The sequence below is a fragment of the Oncorhynchus kisutch genome, linkage group LG26 (genome assembly GCF_002021735.2).
Source record: "Oncorhynchus kisutch isolate 150728-3 linkage group LG26, Okis_V2, whole genome shotgun sequence".
Taxonomy (NCBI): Eukaryota; Metazoa; Chordata; class Actinopteri; order Salmoniformes; family Salmonidae; genus Oncorhynchus; species Oncorhynchus kisutch.
In genome coordinates, this window is record NC_034199.2 from 4,315,908 (window position 1) to 4,332,764 (window position 16,857).

At 40.1% G+C, this 16,857-nt stretch overlaps 1 protein-coding gene across 4 annotated transcripts in view; it reads left to right on the top strand.

Annotated features, from left to right (window-relative positions):
• The first annotated feature begins 8,421 nt into the window (after nucleotides 1-8,421).
• Nucleotides 8,422-16,857, top strand: part of ppp2r3b (protein phosphatase 2, regulatory subunit B'', beta) — a 54,792-nt gene continuing 46,356 nt past the window's right edge. For all 4 annotated transcript variants that reach the window (XM_020461862.2, XM_020461860.2, XM_031806325.1 and 1 more), the window contains exons 1-2: nucleotides 8,422-8,595; nucleotides 13,246-13,637. In XM_020461862.2, the coding sequence (XP_020317451.1) occupies nucleotides 13,269-13,637 (369 nt within the window). In that variant the 5' untranslated portion in view covers nucleotides 8,422-8,595; nucleotides 13,246-13,268. The remainder of the gene's footprint in view (nucleotides 8,596-13,245; nucleotides 13,638-16,857) is intronic.

A 16,857-nucleotide genomic window follows, 5' to 3' on the forward strand; every position in this document is an offset into this window, starting at 1 on the left:
TGAACTGATGTTTTCCTACTACATGTATGTATTATACAGTGATGCACATTGATCAATTATAATACAAATTCACAAAAGGTTTACTAATGTATTATCTATGTAATATCAATTTATAAGCACTTAATAAGCAGATCTGTATCTTGTGTGACCAATACCCTCTAATCATCCGTTTGATTTACTCTGCATGATTCAGTCCGTTCCTGAAGACACATCAGCCTTCCTCAACAGCAAGCAGAGCAGTGCGGCTGCAGAACAGGCCACAGATATAATGTGATGTAAAATGAATGATGAAATTCAAGGAGACCAAATGAAAGAGACGCTGGTGTGTGTGTGTGGGGTGGGGGTGGGGGGTAGCTACAAGTTGGGGGATAGAATTCCTTTGAAAGTAGTCATGTAATCATTGTATTTTAATGCATGATTTTAGTGGTCTGTCTTGAAATAGCTCTGAATAAATGGTAAACTTAGTTTTTACAAGTTTTTATTTCCTATGTCAAGCTGTGAGGCGGTTTCACACACAAACAAAGTATGAATCTGTTGTTCAGATTCTCCAGTCTTTATAAAGCTTTCATAAACACAGTCCAAAACCGCTTGGATTCACAAAACAATTGCGCTCACCGATCACTCAGCCAGGCCTCTTGTGTGTTGAGGTATAGTTTCCTGTGTGTCTAAGAGGAGTGTTCCAGCAGGCACTATGAAAGGTATAGTTATAAGCTCACTATAGCAGAAACGTCCATGTGACCCCTACTCCGATCAATGCTGCAAGTTAGGTTTTACAGACTCATACACACACCACTTCTGTGAAATGTAAAAGAATATCAGACACTTTGTGACGTGTGTGTGTGTCAGAATCTATGCAAATGCTACAACGAGACTACCTGGATCACAGTACACACACACACACACACACACACACACACACACACACACACACACACACACACACACACACACACACACACACACACACACACACACACACACACACACACACACACACACACACACACAGCTGCAGGCCAAAACCCATCCCTATCTCTCCTAATGCCTCTGTAACACTTTATTTGAAGGTCCACTTAGAACTATTAAAGTAATTAAATGAATACACATGGACTGATGTTTTCAAGGTACACATTGATAAATAATATTACAGATTCACAAAACGTTTACTAATGTATTATCTAATGTATTATTAGTTAATAAGCAGATCTTTAACTTGTGTGTGACCAAAAGCCTCTAATCATCCGTTTGTTTTACTCTGCATGATTCAGTCCGTTCCTGAGGAACCATCAGCCTTCCTCAACAGCAAGCAGAGCAGTGTGGCTGCGGAACAGGCCACAGATAATGTGATGTAAAATGAATGATGAAATTCAAGCAGCCCGAATGAAAAAGGCGCTGGTGTGTGTGCGTATGTGTGTGTGTGCTTGTGTGTGTGTGTGCGTGCGTGTGTGTGTGTGTGTGTGTGTGGGTGGGTGGGTGGGTGTGTGTGTGTGTTCAAAGGTGAGGCCTTGGGTGATAGCGTAGCATAGGCTTCCTTTAACTTCTATAAGCACAGAGGATTAAAGAGAACTATAATGACCTTGGCATAATGAAGGCCTGCTGATTTCCATGATTTCCCTGCTTTCATGCTTGTTTTCCACTATTCCATATGAGGGGCTAAAGGAAGCTTTGTCTGGCCAAACATTAGCGATTGACCAGCGAAATTAGCCCAAAATCGAACACAAACCCTCGTTCCCATGTTTAAGTCATTATGGGCAAGATTGTAATCTCCAGGCAAATTAAGAGATGAAGCACATTTTTGTAAATGGCTTTCTCTTTTTTCATGGTGACCGATTTAAGAGCAATTTCCCTAATTCATGAAATTATTTAGAAAGTGATGTAATGTCCATTCCTTTTTATCTTGAAAGCAAAAGCAATGTCTAGGATTGGGCCTTCCAGAGCTGCTAATACGGCACAACAAAATCAAAGGCTTCAAAATACCTTTTCATTCCACTTAGAGTTGATGAAATGCTGCAACTGACCTAAAATATGATATAAATATGATTAGACTACATCAAATAGTAGGCAATAAAACAATACAAAACAACACTAAACAACCCTTAATTGTTGCGAATCTTCCAAAATATGTGCCTGTTCCAATCTGTCCTGGCTTGATATAAAGCCTAAAAAATCATATTCACACAGGTCCTGCTCATAGTGTGATATTACATGGCAATATAAAAGCATAGTGCGACATACACATAGCTATACACCTAATATAGCGTACCTTCACTAATATCGGGATATATTGAGGAATTCAGAATCTGCTCCAATGGGTTTACTGATTGACCTGCTCCTATTCCCTACCAGTGCTTGTTTAGAGGTGAGGTTCATTCCACAGAGACTCAAACCCACACCTCTATTAACACCTCTATTAACTCCCTCACTTTCAGTAAAAGACCACTGACCGGACAAGGGCCATTTCAGTGTCATATTTTTAACATACAGCATGTTAGGTCTTTGTCAACATTGTTGTGGCCCTTGGTTACAGTGAGGATATTTGTCAACAAGAAAAATAGTGTACATTTAGTGTGTGTTTTTTTCAATTTTTTTATTTTACCTTAATCAGGAAGTCCCATTGAGGTCAAAATACCTCCTTCCCAAGGGAAGTGTGTGAGCGAGAATGACAGAATGTATGTGAGTTGAGCTGTAAACAAGGTGAAGTGTGCCCTCTACTGGCCATTGCCTTGCTTTTCTTACCCTTATTTTACCAGGTAAGTTGACTGAGAACACATTCTCATTTACAGCAACAATCTGGGGAATAGTTACAGGGGGCAAGAGAGGGGATGAATGAGCCAATTGAAAGATTAGGTGGCCATGATGGTGTGAGGGCCAGATTGGGAATTAAGCCAGGCCACCAGGGTTAACACTCCTACTCTTACAATAAGTGCCATGGGATCTTTAGTGACCACAGAGACACGGGACATCCATTTAACATCCCATCCGAAAGACGAAAGACGTTGGGAGATTGGGATATGTATTTATTTTTAGATCAGAGGAAAGACTGCCTCCTACTGGTCTGCCAACAACACTTCCAGTCTCCCACCCAGGACCAACCCCGCTTAGTTTCAGAGGCAGGCCAGCAGTGGGATTCAGTCACCCACTCCATTCCCTTGTATATCTCCAACAAAGAAAATGTCCACTGTTACATTATGTTGTGATGTTGAGGAGGTCTTGTACCAATATGTTTCGTATACAGTCCATATGGATCATAAAGGGGAGAGGAGATAATAAAGAAACTGCTTCAATCCTCCATCATATTTAGTTTTGTCTCTTCAGCTCACCATGTACAGTAACAGTACCTTTCATTAATATGTGATGAGAGAGAAAGCTCTCCACAGACCTCAATAGGCAGAGGCATTGTCTCTCTTTTAAAGTCATCTCAGATGGAAGGAGCTAACTTCAGAGAGCTACTGATGTGTTCTAATGAAAGAAGTCTCCTCCTCTGCGGCTCCATCTCGAGCCGCGTATTAGGAATCTAAATGTTGACTGAAGCCAGTTTGATTCTCTCCCTCTGATTTTCTTAAGGAATAAAAACACTGCTCTCGTGTTTACAGTATGACTATAAAAGGAGTATGAGAAGATTTATCAGCATCAGATTACATTTTGGGAGGTAGAACAGGAGGTTTGGAGTGTATCACAGTTCGCACCCCAACTCAGTTCTGAGGATATCACAGATTTTATTTGAAGAAGAAGATCAAAGCAATGTACTGTAAATTCACAATGAGAGATTGCTATATCCCAACATTGTAGATTTAAAACAATACAACATTGCTCACATACATTATACTGTATAACTACGTTGCAGGATTTCAGACAAAGGACAGAGTGGCCTCATTGCTAAATAAAAATTTAATGATGACAAATTACCTTATAAGAAGGCCAAACTACTGTACACATATACACCATTACTTTATGTGGTGTAAATGTTGGAAAAATGACCGATGTTTAAATAATATTTCAGATATGATATGGCTTTTGAATGAAAGTATAAAAAAATTGTTAAAGCCAAATTTGTCTTTCATGCCAATGGAAAATATTGTTGCAAAATACTGTAAATTGCAGTAAGTGGTAAACCTACTTAGAGGAATCTTTATCTGCTACAGAGAATGTTAAATTAATGTTGTTTATGTGCATGCAATATATACATAGTCAAACTGTTGGCTTTTTTATTCTATTTTTTATTTGATATTTGAGACATTTTCCTATTTGCATTTTTGACTGAACTGTAAGAGTTTTCTATTATTGTTAAATTGAAATCACAGATGAAAGAAAGTGAGAATATTCTGCACCCATTTGTCAACTCTAGTTGCACTGTTGGCTTTGTCACATGTCAGGAAGTGAAATTGCAACACAACTTGATGATAAAAATCTATAACACCATTTCAATGGAGGACCACACTAACACCCATTACGCATGTGTTTATATTGTATGTCTGATTGGGAAATAGACAGTAAACTTTGCAAGAAAGTACCAAGACTGGCCAAACACAAACTACTGTACGCACTATGCCTATACTGTTTCACCAGCAGTTAGTTCACGTTAGCCGCCTGCACAACATAATTTCCTATGTAACAACAACCAAACCATTTCAACTTTACACACTTGCCTTATTAGTGCAGATTGCTTTTAGCCTACTTCAGAGAGTCCATAAATTGACAGCAGTAGGGGCAAGCTGTACACATGAACCCCTCACTAGCACTCTTCCACGTTAACCAGCTATCCCCTGTGGTTTCTGACTGGGTCAAACCTTTGAAATGTCATTCCAGGCGTGAAAAAACAACATGTTTGCAGCTTTGGGTAAAATCCTATTTGTACACTGTAATTACGCTTTGAGAAGTTGAAAAGTTTAGGGTTTTGAGGTCTTCACTTTTCTCCTCTCATTTCTGATAAATGAGGCTCTCTCTCTGTCCAGAAGAACAAAGAGTTTTCTGATAATTTTCCTCGCTTCTGAAAACTCTGAATGCAGCAGATTTTAGTTACTGCTGTTATCAAGGGAAGCAATCAGGAGAACCCAGTCGATAATGTTCACAACAGTGAGATACATTTGCTCTTGGCAAACAAGCTTAACGCGTGTGCGTGTGTCTGTGTGTTCACAAAACACGTTTGCAATACATGTATAGCTTTCTACCTCCTTCATTACTATGCTATTCATATATAGTAAAATTACAGACCTTTCTAAATGTGGTTATATTTCCAGGTGAGTAGTGCAAAGACTGCCTTGGACTGTTGGACCTTCTTTATGGAACGTAAAGACATGTTTTCTGTATGAGTGTACGATGGTACCTTTATTGGAACTGACCTCACCCAGAGTTACTGCCTATGCAGGGGAAGCAGTGGGGGAGCCATGTTGCCTCAGAAGACTATCCTCTCCAGTAATCAATAAGACCGCCCAGTTCCCTTAACACTGCCCCATCTCACCCTACAGTCTTCAGTAGGATGAGAAGGAAAGGGGGGAGAAGGAGAAGAGAGAGACACTGATGGAGATTTGACATTCATGGAAAGAGAAGCAGGATCGCGTTATTATAGGAAAAATGAAACACACAATACACAAACACAATACACAAACACAATATACAAATACAATACACAATACACAAACACACACGAAACACACAATGTTTCCTGGAAATAAGTACAGTACTTCAGTGTGGGGAAATTAGAGTATAACTCAAATCTGGATTATGAATGGTATAAAACAAACAAAATCTTAACTGCAGTGGAATGTGGTTGACATTTACAAATGGAAAGAAATAGAAGCAGTCTTAGGGTATTGAATATATGGGCTTTCTGTGATTGTGTTAGTAATGTGCATAGCATCATATAATGATAAGTAAAACCTGGGTGGCATCTTGTCCATCTCATCTTCAGGGAGAAGTGTGTGTGTGTGGGTCCTTATTTAGGTTTACCATTTCCACAGTCAACTCCAGCTATATAATAGGACACAGCTAAACGCTGACAAGCAGTATTTTTTTGTTGATGGAATTTTTTCTCTCTATATCCTCCATTATAACCACCAGTTTCCTGCTGGCTTTTTAGTTCTATCTCAATGGCTCTTAATGGATGGTGGATGAATAAATACCATTTAAGAATTTGATTGCAACAGCTTCTTACTTGGCTTGTGTGACCTTATAGGCTCAATTTCCCTGCCGTTGACACACCGCACATCTCAGTGAATAGTATTAGTTATTCATCATGGAGGGAATCTCAATTTCATGAAAATGTTCCACATTTAGATTTTTTAGGATGATGGATGACGCTCGTCTTCAGTGTTAGTGATAATGAAAATTGTGGCTCCAAGTAAAATTGTTGATGTCAAATGCTGCTTATATTAAATGCATGTTGCAAGAACATCTTCAACACACTACCAGTTTGTCCCTCATTTGGCTGCGGTATAATCAAAAAGATACTTAAAACTAACACTTATGCATCTGCGCTACACTGGCAAAATTATAATAACAGCACTGATGTCACACCATTTGTGGGTGCCTACCTGTCGTTGTCTTTGTACAGTGTTATGCCATAGGATTAGGCTATTGTTTTAAAGACTGACCACATTCTCACTCATGACAAAATGGTCTCTGATAAACGTGTCAGAATGGTCTGAATACAGCATACTTCCAAACCATCTTCCCTTTCTTCTTGAGTGAGTGGATGTGAGGAAACAAGGCGCTCACTTCATTTGTGGTCATGTGGTTATCAAATGATTTCAGTGATTTGCGATTGATTACGTGGCAATCTGTGATTGAAACATACATTTTGGACTTTTGAATGAATAATATTTGCCTTATGAACTTAGTTCCATTGTTGTACTCCATTGTTGTAACAACACATCCGCCACGCTGATTCTCAACACAGGGGCCCCTCAGGGGTCCGTGTTCAGTCCCTTCCTGTACTCCCTGTTCACTCATGACTGTACGGCCAGGCACGACTCCAACACCATCATTAACTTTGCCGATAACACAACAATGGTAGACCTGATCACCGACAACAACGAGACCTGGTCGTGTGGTGCCAGGACAACAACTCCCTCAACGTGATCAAGACAAAGGAGATGATTGTGGACTACAGGAAAATGAGGACCGAGCAACAAACTCACATGGTCCAAGCACACCAAGAGGGCATGACAAAACCTATTCCCCCTCAGGAGACTTGACATGGGTCCTCAGATTCTAAAAATGTTCTTCAACTGCACCATCGAGAGCATCATGACTGGTATGGCAACTGCTTGGCCTCCGACCGCAAGGCACTGCAAAGGTTAGTGCGTACGGCCCAGTACATCACTGGGGCCAAGCTTCCTGCCATCCAGGACCTCTATACCAGGCGGTGTCAGAGGAAAGCCCTAAAAATTGTCAAAGACTCCTAGTCATAGACTGTTCTCTCTGCTAACACAAGACAAGTGTTACCGGAGCGCCAAGTCTATGTCCAAGAGGCTTCTAAAAAGCTTCCACCCCCAAGCCATAAGACTGCTGAACATCTAATCAAATTCCTACCCAGACAATTTGCATTGCCCCCCTCCCCCCTTGTATACTGCTGATACTCTCTGTTGTTATCATCTGTGTATTGTCACTTTAATAATTGTCCCTACATGTACATATTACCTCAACTAACCAGTGCCCCCGAACATTGACTCTGTACCGGTATCCCCCTGTATATAGTCTCACTATTTTACAACTGCTTTTTAATTACTTTTACTGCTGCTCATTAATTACTTTTATTTCTTATTCTTATCCATATATTTTTTAATTGCATTGTTGGTTAGGGGCTCGGAAGTATGCATTTCACTGTAAGGTCTACACCTGTTGTATTCCGTGCATATGACTGATTTGTTAATTAACTGGGGACTGAGCTAGAGTGGATTTTGGGAGACAAGGGCAGATCCCAAAAGGGCCCGGTCTTTTTACAAAAATGTCTTAAGAGTCCGAATGGTTTGAGCTAGAAACTATTAAAAGCTATCTATGAAAAGCTGAGACTCAGGGACTGAACATGTTTCGTTCTACACAAGAGTTGTTAGAAGGTTCGGAGTTCTTCTGTCACAAACTCCACACAGTTGTCACTGACAAGTTGGATAATAATTTCCCACTGAGCATTCATATAAATGTATCTTTATCAGGTTTTTGCTGTGGCCAACCTTACTTTTATTTATTTACATTTGCTCCTGCACCTAAATATAAATCCAAAATGAGCACCTGAATCTACTTCAGTCCAAGTAAAGCACTGGACATGTGTCAATAACACTTAGGAAACTCATGAATTGTTTTGTGTTCTACTTGTACCCCTACTTGTACCCCTGGTTGTCCTGAAAAGAAAACGCTTCATTGTGGGGCTAAATATACGGTCTGGACAGATAAATGAAAGTCAGATGAATGAAAAGCCGACTTCGGATGGGGTCTCAGGACTGATAGGGTTAATTAAGTCACGTTCTTGTTGTCAGAAAGTTCCCGCGTTGTTTGATCTTCCTGGTTACCTAGGTAGGGAACGAGATCTGGAATTCAAAGTAAACCCCGGTGAAATGAACGCTTCTCTACAATTTGTATCCTGACTATAATAACATACAGGTAATCTTTCAAATGTGAATCTACTTGTATATGGTAGCGCGCTACATACATTTCTTTTCAATGCCTTCATCGTAGCTAGTGGTATTTTGCTTGCATTGCTCCAATTAGCGTAGCAGTTTGTGTCACGACAGAAGCAGTAACTAACAGTTAGCTGCTGCTGTAGCTATAACGTTGTTTGTTTTAATTTTAACGTTGATTAAGTAGCTTGTTATTTATGTTGCTTTTCAGTATTAGGAAATGGCTGATGCAACTGTCTAGCTATTTAACTGCTGGATAAATTAGCTAATTGCTGTGATAATGATTTGCGAGACATAGCTAGTTGTTGCAGTTAGCAAATTAGCTAACGTTACCGTAGTAACATTAATCTTGACAGGGTTCGTGCAAAAGGTAACGTTGGATAATTTATCTAACTACTACTGTTGAAGGCTGGCGTTTGTTAGCTTGCTTTCTTGCAGTTTCCAAACATTAGATACCTTTTTGGTTTTCCTTTCCAATGTAGCTCTCTGTCTGATACACGAATGATGAGAGCTAACAAGCGTTCTAGCTACCGCACTAGCCCAATAATGGACTAAAGGAGCCTAACGTTACCCAAGAACCTTAGCTACATATTCTGTTAAGAGGCAAATTGGCTCTGGCAGCTAAATACTCAATCTAAATGTGAATCAATTCTCATTTACAATACGGTTCTAGGAACATAATGTAATCTACTTTCAAATCACATTAAAATAATTGTACAAATGCTAAATGTACTTATTGTACACCACGGGAGGTTGGTGGCACCTACATTTGGGAGGACCGGCTTGTGGCAATGGCTGGAGCGGAATTGGTGTAATGGTATTAAATACGTCAAACTCGTGTTTTACTCGATTCCATTTACTCTGTTACAGACATTATGAGCTGTCCTCCTCTCAGCAGCCTCCACTGCTGTACCCTGTTTTAACAGTTGCAGCCGACTGTAGTTTTCAGTGACAACATCTTTGTGGCATCTGTCTTCCGTTTACACACAGGTGTTCGGAGACACAGATAGCTAATTAGCACAGGCAGTCATTCTGATTTCTGTCTGTTTTCCATAAAGAAGTGCTGTAACATGGAAATTTGCAGCGTGGAAACCCTAACCATATAAAGGTGTGTAGTCATTTAAACTTAAAAGTAATAATCTTGCTGATATCTTATGTTTCCAAAACTGTACTGCAAGCGATGCGTCTTAATGTTAGTGCAAGCGTCGGGGCTTTAACGAAACATCTGGCTAACGTTAATGCGTTTGCCGGAAGACACTATCGCCAAGGCGCTAACACAGAACCCAAACCGGCTGCACGCGTGTGCCATCGTGTGCTATTGTGCATAAATGTATTTGGTCCCCCTACACCAAGCGTGATCACGACACGCATGTTAAAATATCAAAACAAACTCTGAACTAATTACATTAATTTGGGGACAGGTTGAAAAGCATTAAACATGTATGGCAATTTAGCTAGTTAGCTTGCACTTGCTAGCTAATTTGTCCTATTTAGCTAGATTGTTGTTGCTAATTAATTTGTCCTGGGATATAAACATTGAGTTATTTTACTTGAAATGCACAAGGTCCTCTACTCCGACAATTAATCCACACATAAAACGGCCGACTGAATCGTTTCTAGTCATCTCTCCTCCTTCCAGGCTTTTTCATCTTTGAACTTATATGGTGATCGGCATCTTAACTTTCATAGTATTACCACAACAACCGGCAAAACAGTTCTTCTTTCAATCACCCACGTGGGTATAACCAATGAGGAGATGGCACCTGGGTACCTGCCTCTATAAACCAATGAGGAGATGGGAGAGGCAGGACTTTCAGTGCGATCTGCATCAGAAGTAGAAAGGAGTTCTATTTTAGCCCTTGGCAGCGCAGACACTCGCGAGCAGTGTGGGTGCAATAATCGAATAACATGGATTTCTAAATGTATTTTGCGATGCTCGCGCATTTGACGTGTCTGGTCTGGTCAGCATGTTAAGGTAGCGTCTATGAATGGGCTAGCTAACGCATTAACGTTAGTATCCATAGACTATTTAAACAACTCCACGATTTAAGCCGCTACTATTGTGAGCGCACTGGAGCTCCGACACCACATAAAATAAAGACTTATTGCAGCATCTAAAGAATAGCCTGCAATTACACACAACATAGTTCTGTGTAATTGCAGTGGAAAGCTAAATAAATATGTAAACACTCGGTTGTAACTATTTTTCAATGTTTCATTATGTTAGTCTGTTTGTCTCCACTGTAAGGCACATTTTTCTATAAATATGTTTGATATAGAAGTTAAAACCCTCTTCAAGTACTATTTTGCCACAGATAGAAAAAATAGCTAGATATTTAATTGGATGTATAAATGTGAAGCATCCGGTTGGTGTTTCCACTAACTATCAAATATGATCTTTTTAAAAATATATTAAAACTTTATTTAACCAGGCAAGTCAGTTAAAGAACAAATTCTTATTTACAATGACGGCCTATCCTGGCCAAACCTGGACGACGCTGGGCCAATTGTGCGCCACCCTATGGGACTCCCGATCACGGCCGGATGTGATGCAGCCTGGATTCGAACTAGGTACTGCAGTGACGCCTCTTGCACTGAGATGCAGTGTCTTAGAGCGCTGCGCCACTCGGGATGAGAGGAAGCCTTGTGGCCGGTAGTGGGAGGAGATAAGAGCGAGATGGATTTTTGGCCAACATTCTGCTCATTTTCTCATCATTTGAGCTCATTCAGTTTTCTGTTTCCAAAACTAGAATCTGTAACAAATAAAATGTTATTTGTCACATACACGTGTTCAGCAGATGTTATTGCGGCTATAGCGAAATTCTTGTGGTTCTAGCTCTAACAGTGCAGTAATATCTCACAGTAATATCTCACAGTAATATCTAACAATTTCACAACAATAGACAAATCTAAAGGAATGTAATTAAGATTATATAAATATTGGGCTGAGCAGTGTCGGAGCGGCATCGATTTAGATACAGTAGAATAGTATAGAATACAGTATATACATATGAGATGAGTAATGCAAAATATGTAAACATTATTAAAGTGACTAGTGTTCCATTATTAAAGGGGGCAGTGATTCCAAGTCTATGTATATAGGTCAGCAGCCTCTATAATGTGCTAGTGATGGCTATTTAACAGAATTTAACATTCTGATGGCCTTGAGATTGAAAAACAACTTCTATCTCTCGGTCCCATCTTTGATGCACCTGTACTGGCCTCGCCATCTGCAATAAAACCATCATATTTGCATATTTGTGGTAACTTGTAGAGATAGAAGGGGTCAACTAAACATGTGAAAATGTTGACTAAATTCTCTTGTTATTCACTATGCTTTTCTGAAAGTCAAACATGTCCTTTTGCTGATGGAATACTACATTTTTAAAGAATATATAATTTTCCCCCCAAAAGTTATGAGTTCCAAAAGGCACCACCTAGTAAGAATTACCCAGCTAGATGTAGTTGCCAGCAATGCCAACCATATGGAGTAGGTAGCTAGAATTGGCTAGCTAGTTGGTGATTGAATTGGTTGAATTGAATTGAATCGTTTTTTTCTGTGCTCACTGTATAGGCCTAATGATCAATTCTGCTTCTACTGTCTATTTGGTATTTTATTAGGATCCACATTAGCTGTTGCGAAAGCAGCAGCCACTCTTCCTGGGGTCCACATAAAACATGACATAATACAGAACAATAATAAACAAGGACAGAACTACATGCATTTAAAAATGCATGCAGGCTACATATCAATACATACACCCAAAATATCTAGGTCAAATAGGGGAGAGGCGTTGTGATGTTGCTTTAAGTGTTAAAAAAAAAAATTATACATTTTTTAAAACCAGATCTGCTGTTCATTTGAGCAATATGAGATGGGAGTTCCATGCAATACTGGCTTTATATAATACTGTACACTTTCTTGAATTTGTTCTGAATTTGGGGACTGTGGGGGGAGGGCTTGTGGCATGTCTGGTGCGGTAAGTGTGTGTCAGAGCTGTGTGTAAGTTGACAATGCAAACCATTTAGAATTTAACACATTATAAAAGGATGTGATGCAGTCAGTCTCTCCTCAACTCTTAGTCAAGAGTAACTGACATGCATAGTATTAATATTAGCCCTCTGATTACAATGAAGAGCAAGATGTGCCGCTCTGTCCTGGGCCAGCCTCAGCTTAACTAGGTCTTTCTTTGTAGCACTTGGACACATGGCTGGACAATAATCAAGATTAGACAAAACTAGAGCCTGTAGGACTTTTTGGAGTATGGTGTCAAAAAAGCAGAGCATCTCTTTATTATGGATAGACCTCTCCCCATCTTTACAACCATTGACTCTATATGTTTTGACCATGACAGTTTACAATGTAAGGTAACACCAAGTAATTGTCTCCTCAACTTGTTCAACAGCCACACACACCATTCGTTACCAGATTCAGCTGATTTCTAGAGCTTAGGGAATGATTTGTACCAAATACAATGCTCATAGTTTTAGAGATGTTCAGGGCCAGTTTATTACTGGCCACCCATTCCTAAATGTATCTAATGTGATGAAAACTGGTATATCTGAAGGGATCTAGCTAGCCAGCTACGTAGCTGCCCAGCCCATATTCTCTATTTGATTTCCCCATTGACAGGTGCTGTGGTGTCAAAGTAGTAGATGGAGGTTAACAACATGCCATCGCCACAAGTCCTGCAACCGGTGCTTAAAATGAAAGTGGATGAGCTCTTCCTCAACTGGTTGAGTGAGCCAACGACCCAGACGATACTCAAAGACTACCTCGGCCTGATCAAGAGTGGACAGAGCATTGACCTGGGGCTAGGGGACACTAAGGACAAAAGGTCAATGACCTTCAATGAGAACAACAATGTGGCGTCCAAGAGAAGTCTGACGGAGAGGTCTTCTGCACCCCTCGGTGCGCCTTCCAGCCCCCCCTCTACACACACACTACCCTCTGGGAGCAGTGGTAATGCCAGAGTTGTGGGACCCAATGGGAGGGCGCTACGGAGGTCTGTCAGCACTAAAAAGGTAAGGCTGCTGCTCACTAGACTCATTTATCTCAGTCCCAATTCATCATCCAATTCATCATCCTAACCTCTAGCCCTAGAAATGTATCTTTGATCTGACATCATTGGATGGGTGTAGCCTATATACAGTGCATTCGGGAAAGTATTCAGACATATTTTTTCCACTTTTTCTTATTGTTAGACTTATTCTGAAATTGCTTCAAAAAATTCTCATCAATCTACACACTAACCTATAACGTCAAAGCGAAAACTTTTTTAGAAATTTTTGAAAATGTATTAAAAATAAAAAAAACGTATTTACATAAGTATTCAGACCTTTTGCTAGGAGTCTTTTTTAAATGTATATTTTTGGAGCGTTTCTGTCAATCTTGAGTAAGGACATGCACCTGATTATGCATAGAAGTAGGCCTAGACTACCTGGCCTGTGTGCAAATGTAGGCCTACAAATGTGCCCATCTGAGGATCTGATACTATTTCTGATTGCCTTAACTCACCATCACTGTGTAGCTTCTCGAAGTAATTTATTTGCCTCAAGCATCAAATAAACATCAATTTTACATCCATTGTATTAACTACTCAACGTAACCCATTTTGAAAAATCTTTCCAGCTCAATCCTTTTTGATAAACAAGGATTGACACAAAAAAAAACACACAAAAAAATGTCATGTCTGATCTGGTGGAAATGTCATTAAATAGGCCTACCTGATTACTTCTTATCCCTTGTGCAAACAGCCTACAGCTGTCTCTGTCTGTCCAGAGCTCACTGGCACTGGAAACTCTGAGGGCCTAGAATATTTTATACAATATTGCAAGTTTGCTAGCAGGAGCTTTGGGCCAGACCAAGTTAATAGTTGATACAATGTTTCATGTTCGTTGCAGACAGACCGTGCATAGCCAATGTGATTTATAGGATATTTACTTTTTTCATGATATTTTCTACCTGCGGGCTGCAATATTTTTAGTAGGCTATTTTTACATATTGGCAATAGAAGTTACAAATAAAAAAGTATCTGTTTCATTTAGATAGATTAACCACGTAACATTCATTTTGCGATATGAAGACTTTTCCAGGAAAAGGTGCATCTGAAATTCATAACTGGCACGCAGATCAGCAGAAATGGGGCGATAACTTGACACTCCAAATGGAAAAGTTTGCTGACCGCTGGTGCAGCATATTACAGGCAACTTCAGGAGCTTAGCAGCATAATCACGGGAGGCCAGCAGCATCTGGAGGAGGGTCGGGAACTGGTTTTTGTTCTTCTGGTTAGGCTATATTGATCTCTACTGGCTCTCTCTAGTAATTTGTGTCTTCATTTTTAATTGTAGTGCTTAAAACATCAGACAAATAGCCTACATATGGTTTATTTAATTCAAACATAGGGTGTGTCTACAGTGCCCCCTTTCCACATTTTGTTACGTTACAGCCTTATTCTAAAATGGATTCAATAAAACAATTTCCTCAGCAATCTACACACTATCCCATAATGACAAAGCGAAAAAAGGTTTGGTTTTTAGAAATTTTTGCAAATCTATTTAAAAAAAACAAGTATTTACATAAGTATTCAGACCCTTTGCTACATGTATGAGACTTGAAATTAAGCTCAGGTGCATCCTGTTTCCATTGATCATCCTTGAGATGTTTCTGCAACTTGATTGGAGTCCACCTGTGGTAAATTCAATTGATTGGATGTGATTTGGAAAGGCACACACCTGTCTTTATAAGGTCCCACAGTTGACAGTGCATGTCAGAGCAAAAACAAAGCCAGGAGGTTGAAGGAATTGTCCGTAGAGATCAGAGACCGGATTGTGTGCAGGAAAAGATCTAGGGAAGGGTACTAAAAAATTCCGCAGTATTTGAAGGTCCCCAAGAACACAGTGGCCTCAATCATTCTTAAATGGAAGAAGTTTGGAACCACCTAGACTCTTCCTAGAGCTGGCCGCCCAGCCAAACTGCGTAGTCTGGGGAGAAGGGCCTTGGTCGGGGAGACGGGCTTTGGTCAGGGACCAAGAACCAGATGGTCACTAACAGAGCTGTAGAGAACCTTCCAGTCTGGTGTGTTAGCTAGGTCTGGGACAAAAGTGTGACACCAATCTAACACTGTAGTTTCTAAATATTTAAAACTAGCCAACCATTTTCATATCATAGACCATGGCTCTCCAACTCTGATCCTGGAGAGCTACCGTCCTGTAGGCTTTCCCTCCAACCGTAATCTAGCGCACCTGACTTAAATAATTAGCTGGTTGAATCAGGTTAGTTACAGCTGGGGTTGGATTGCAAATCAGAGGTTAGCTCTCCAGGTACAGGGTTTGAGAGTATGGTTACATGCACACAACAATGCAATTTATTGTGGATAGTCAGATTTAATAGAATACAGTGCCTTGCGAAAGTATTCGGCCCCCTTGAACTTTGCGACCTTTTGCCACATTTCAGGCTTCAAACATAAAGAAATAAAACTGTATTTTCTGTGAAGAATCTACAACAAGTGGGACACAATCATGAAGTGGAACGACATTTATTGGATATTTCAAACTTTTTTAACAAATCAAAAACGGAAAAATTGGGCGTGCAAAATTATTCAGCCCCTTTACTTTCAGTGCAGCAAACTCTCTCCAGAAGTTCAGTGAGGATCTCTGAATGATCCAATGTTGACCTAAATGACAAATGATGATAAATACAATCCACCTGTGTGTAATCAAGTCTCCGTATAAATGCACCTGCACTGTGATAGTCTCAGAGGTCCGTTAAAAGCGCAGAGAGCATCATGAAGAACAAGGAACACACCAGGCAGGTCCGAGATACTGTTGTGAAGAAGTTTAAAGCTGGATTTGGATACAAAAAGATTTCCCAAGCTTTAAACATCCCAAGGAGCACTGTGCAAGTGATAATATTGAAATGGAAGGAGTATCAGACCACTGCAAATCTACCAAGACCTGGCCGTCCCTCTAAACTTTCAGCTCATACAAGGAGAAGACTGATCAGAGATGCAGCCAAGAGGCCCATGATCACTCTGGATGAACTGCAGAGATCTACAGCTGAGGTGGAAGACTCTGTCCATAGGACAACAATCAGTCGTATATTGCACAAATCTGGCCTTTATGGAAGATGGGCAAGAAGAAAGCCATTTCTTAAAGATATCCATAAAAAGTGTCGTTTAAAGTTTGCCACAAGCCACCTGGGAGACACACCAAACATGTGGAAGAAGGTGCTCTGGTCAGATGA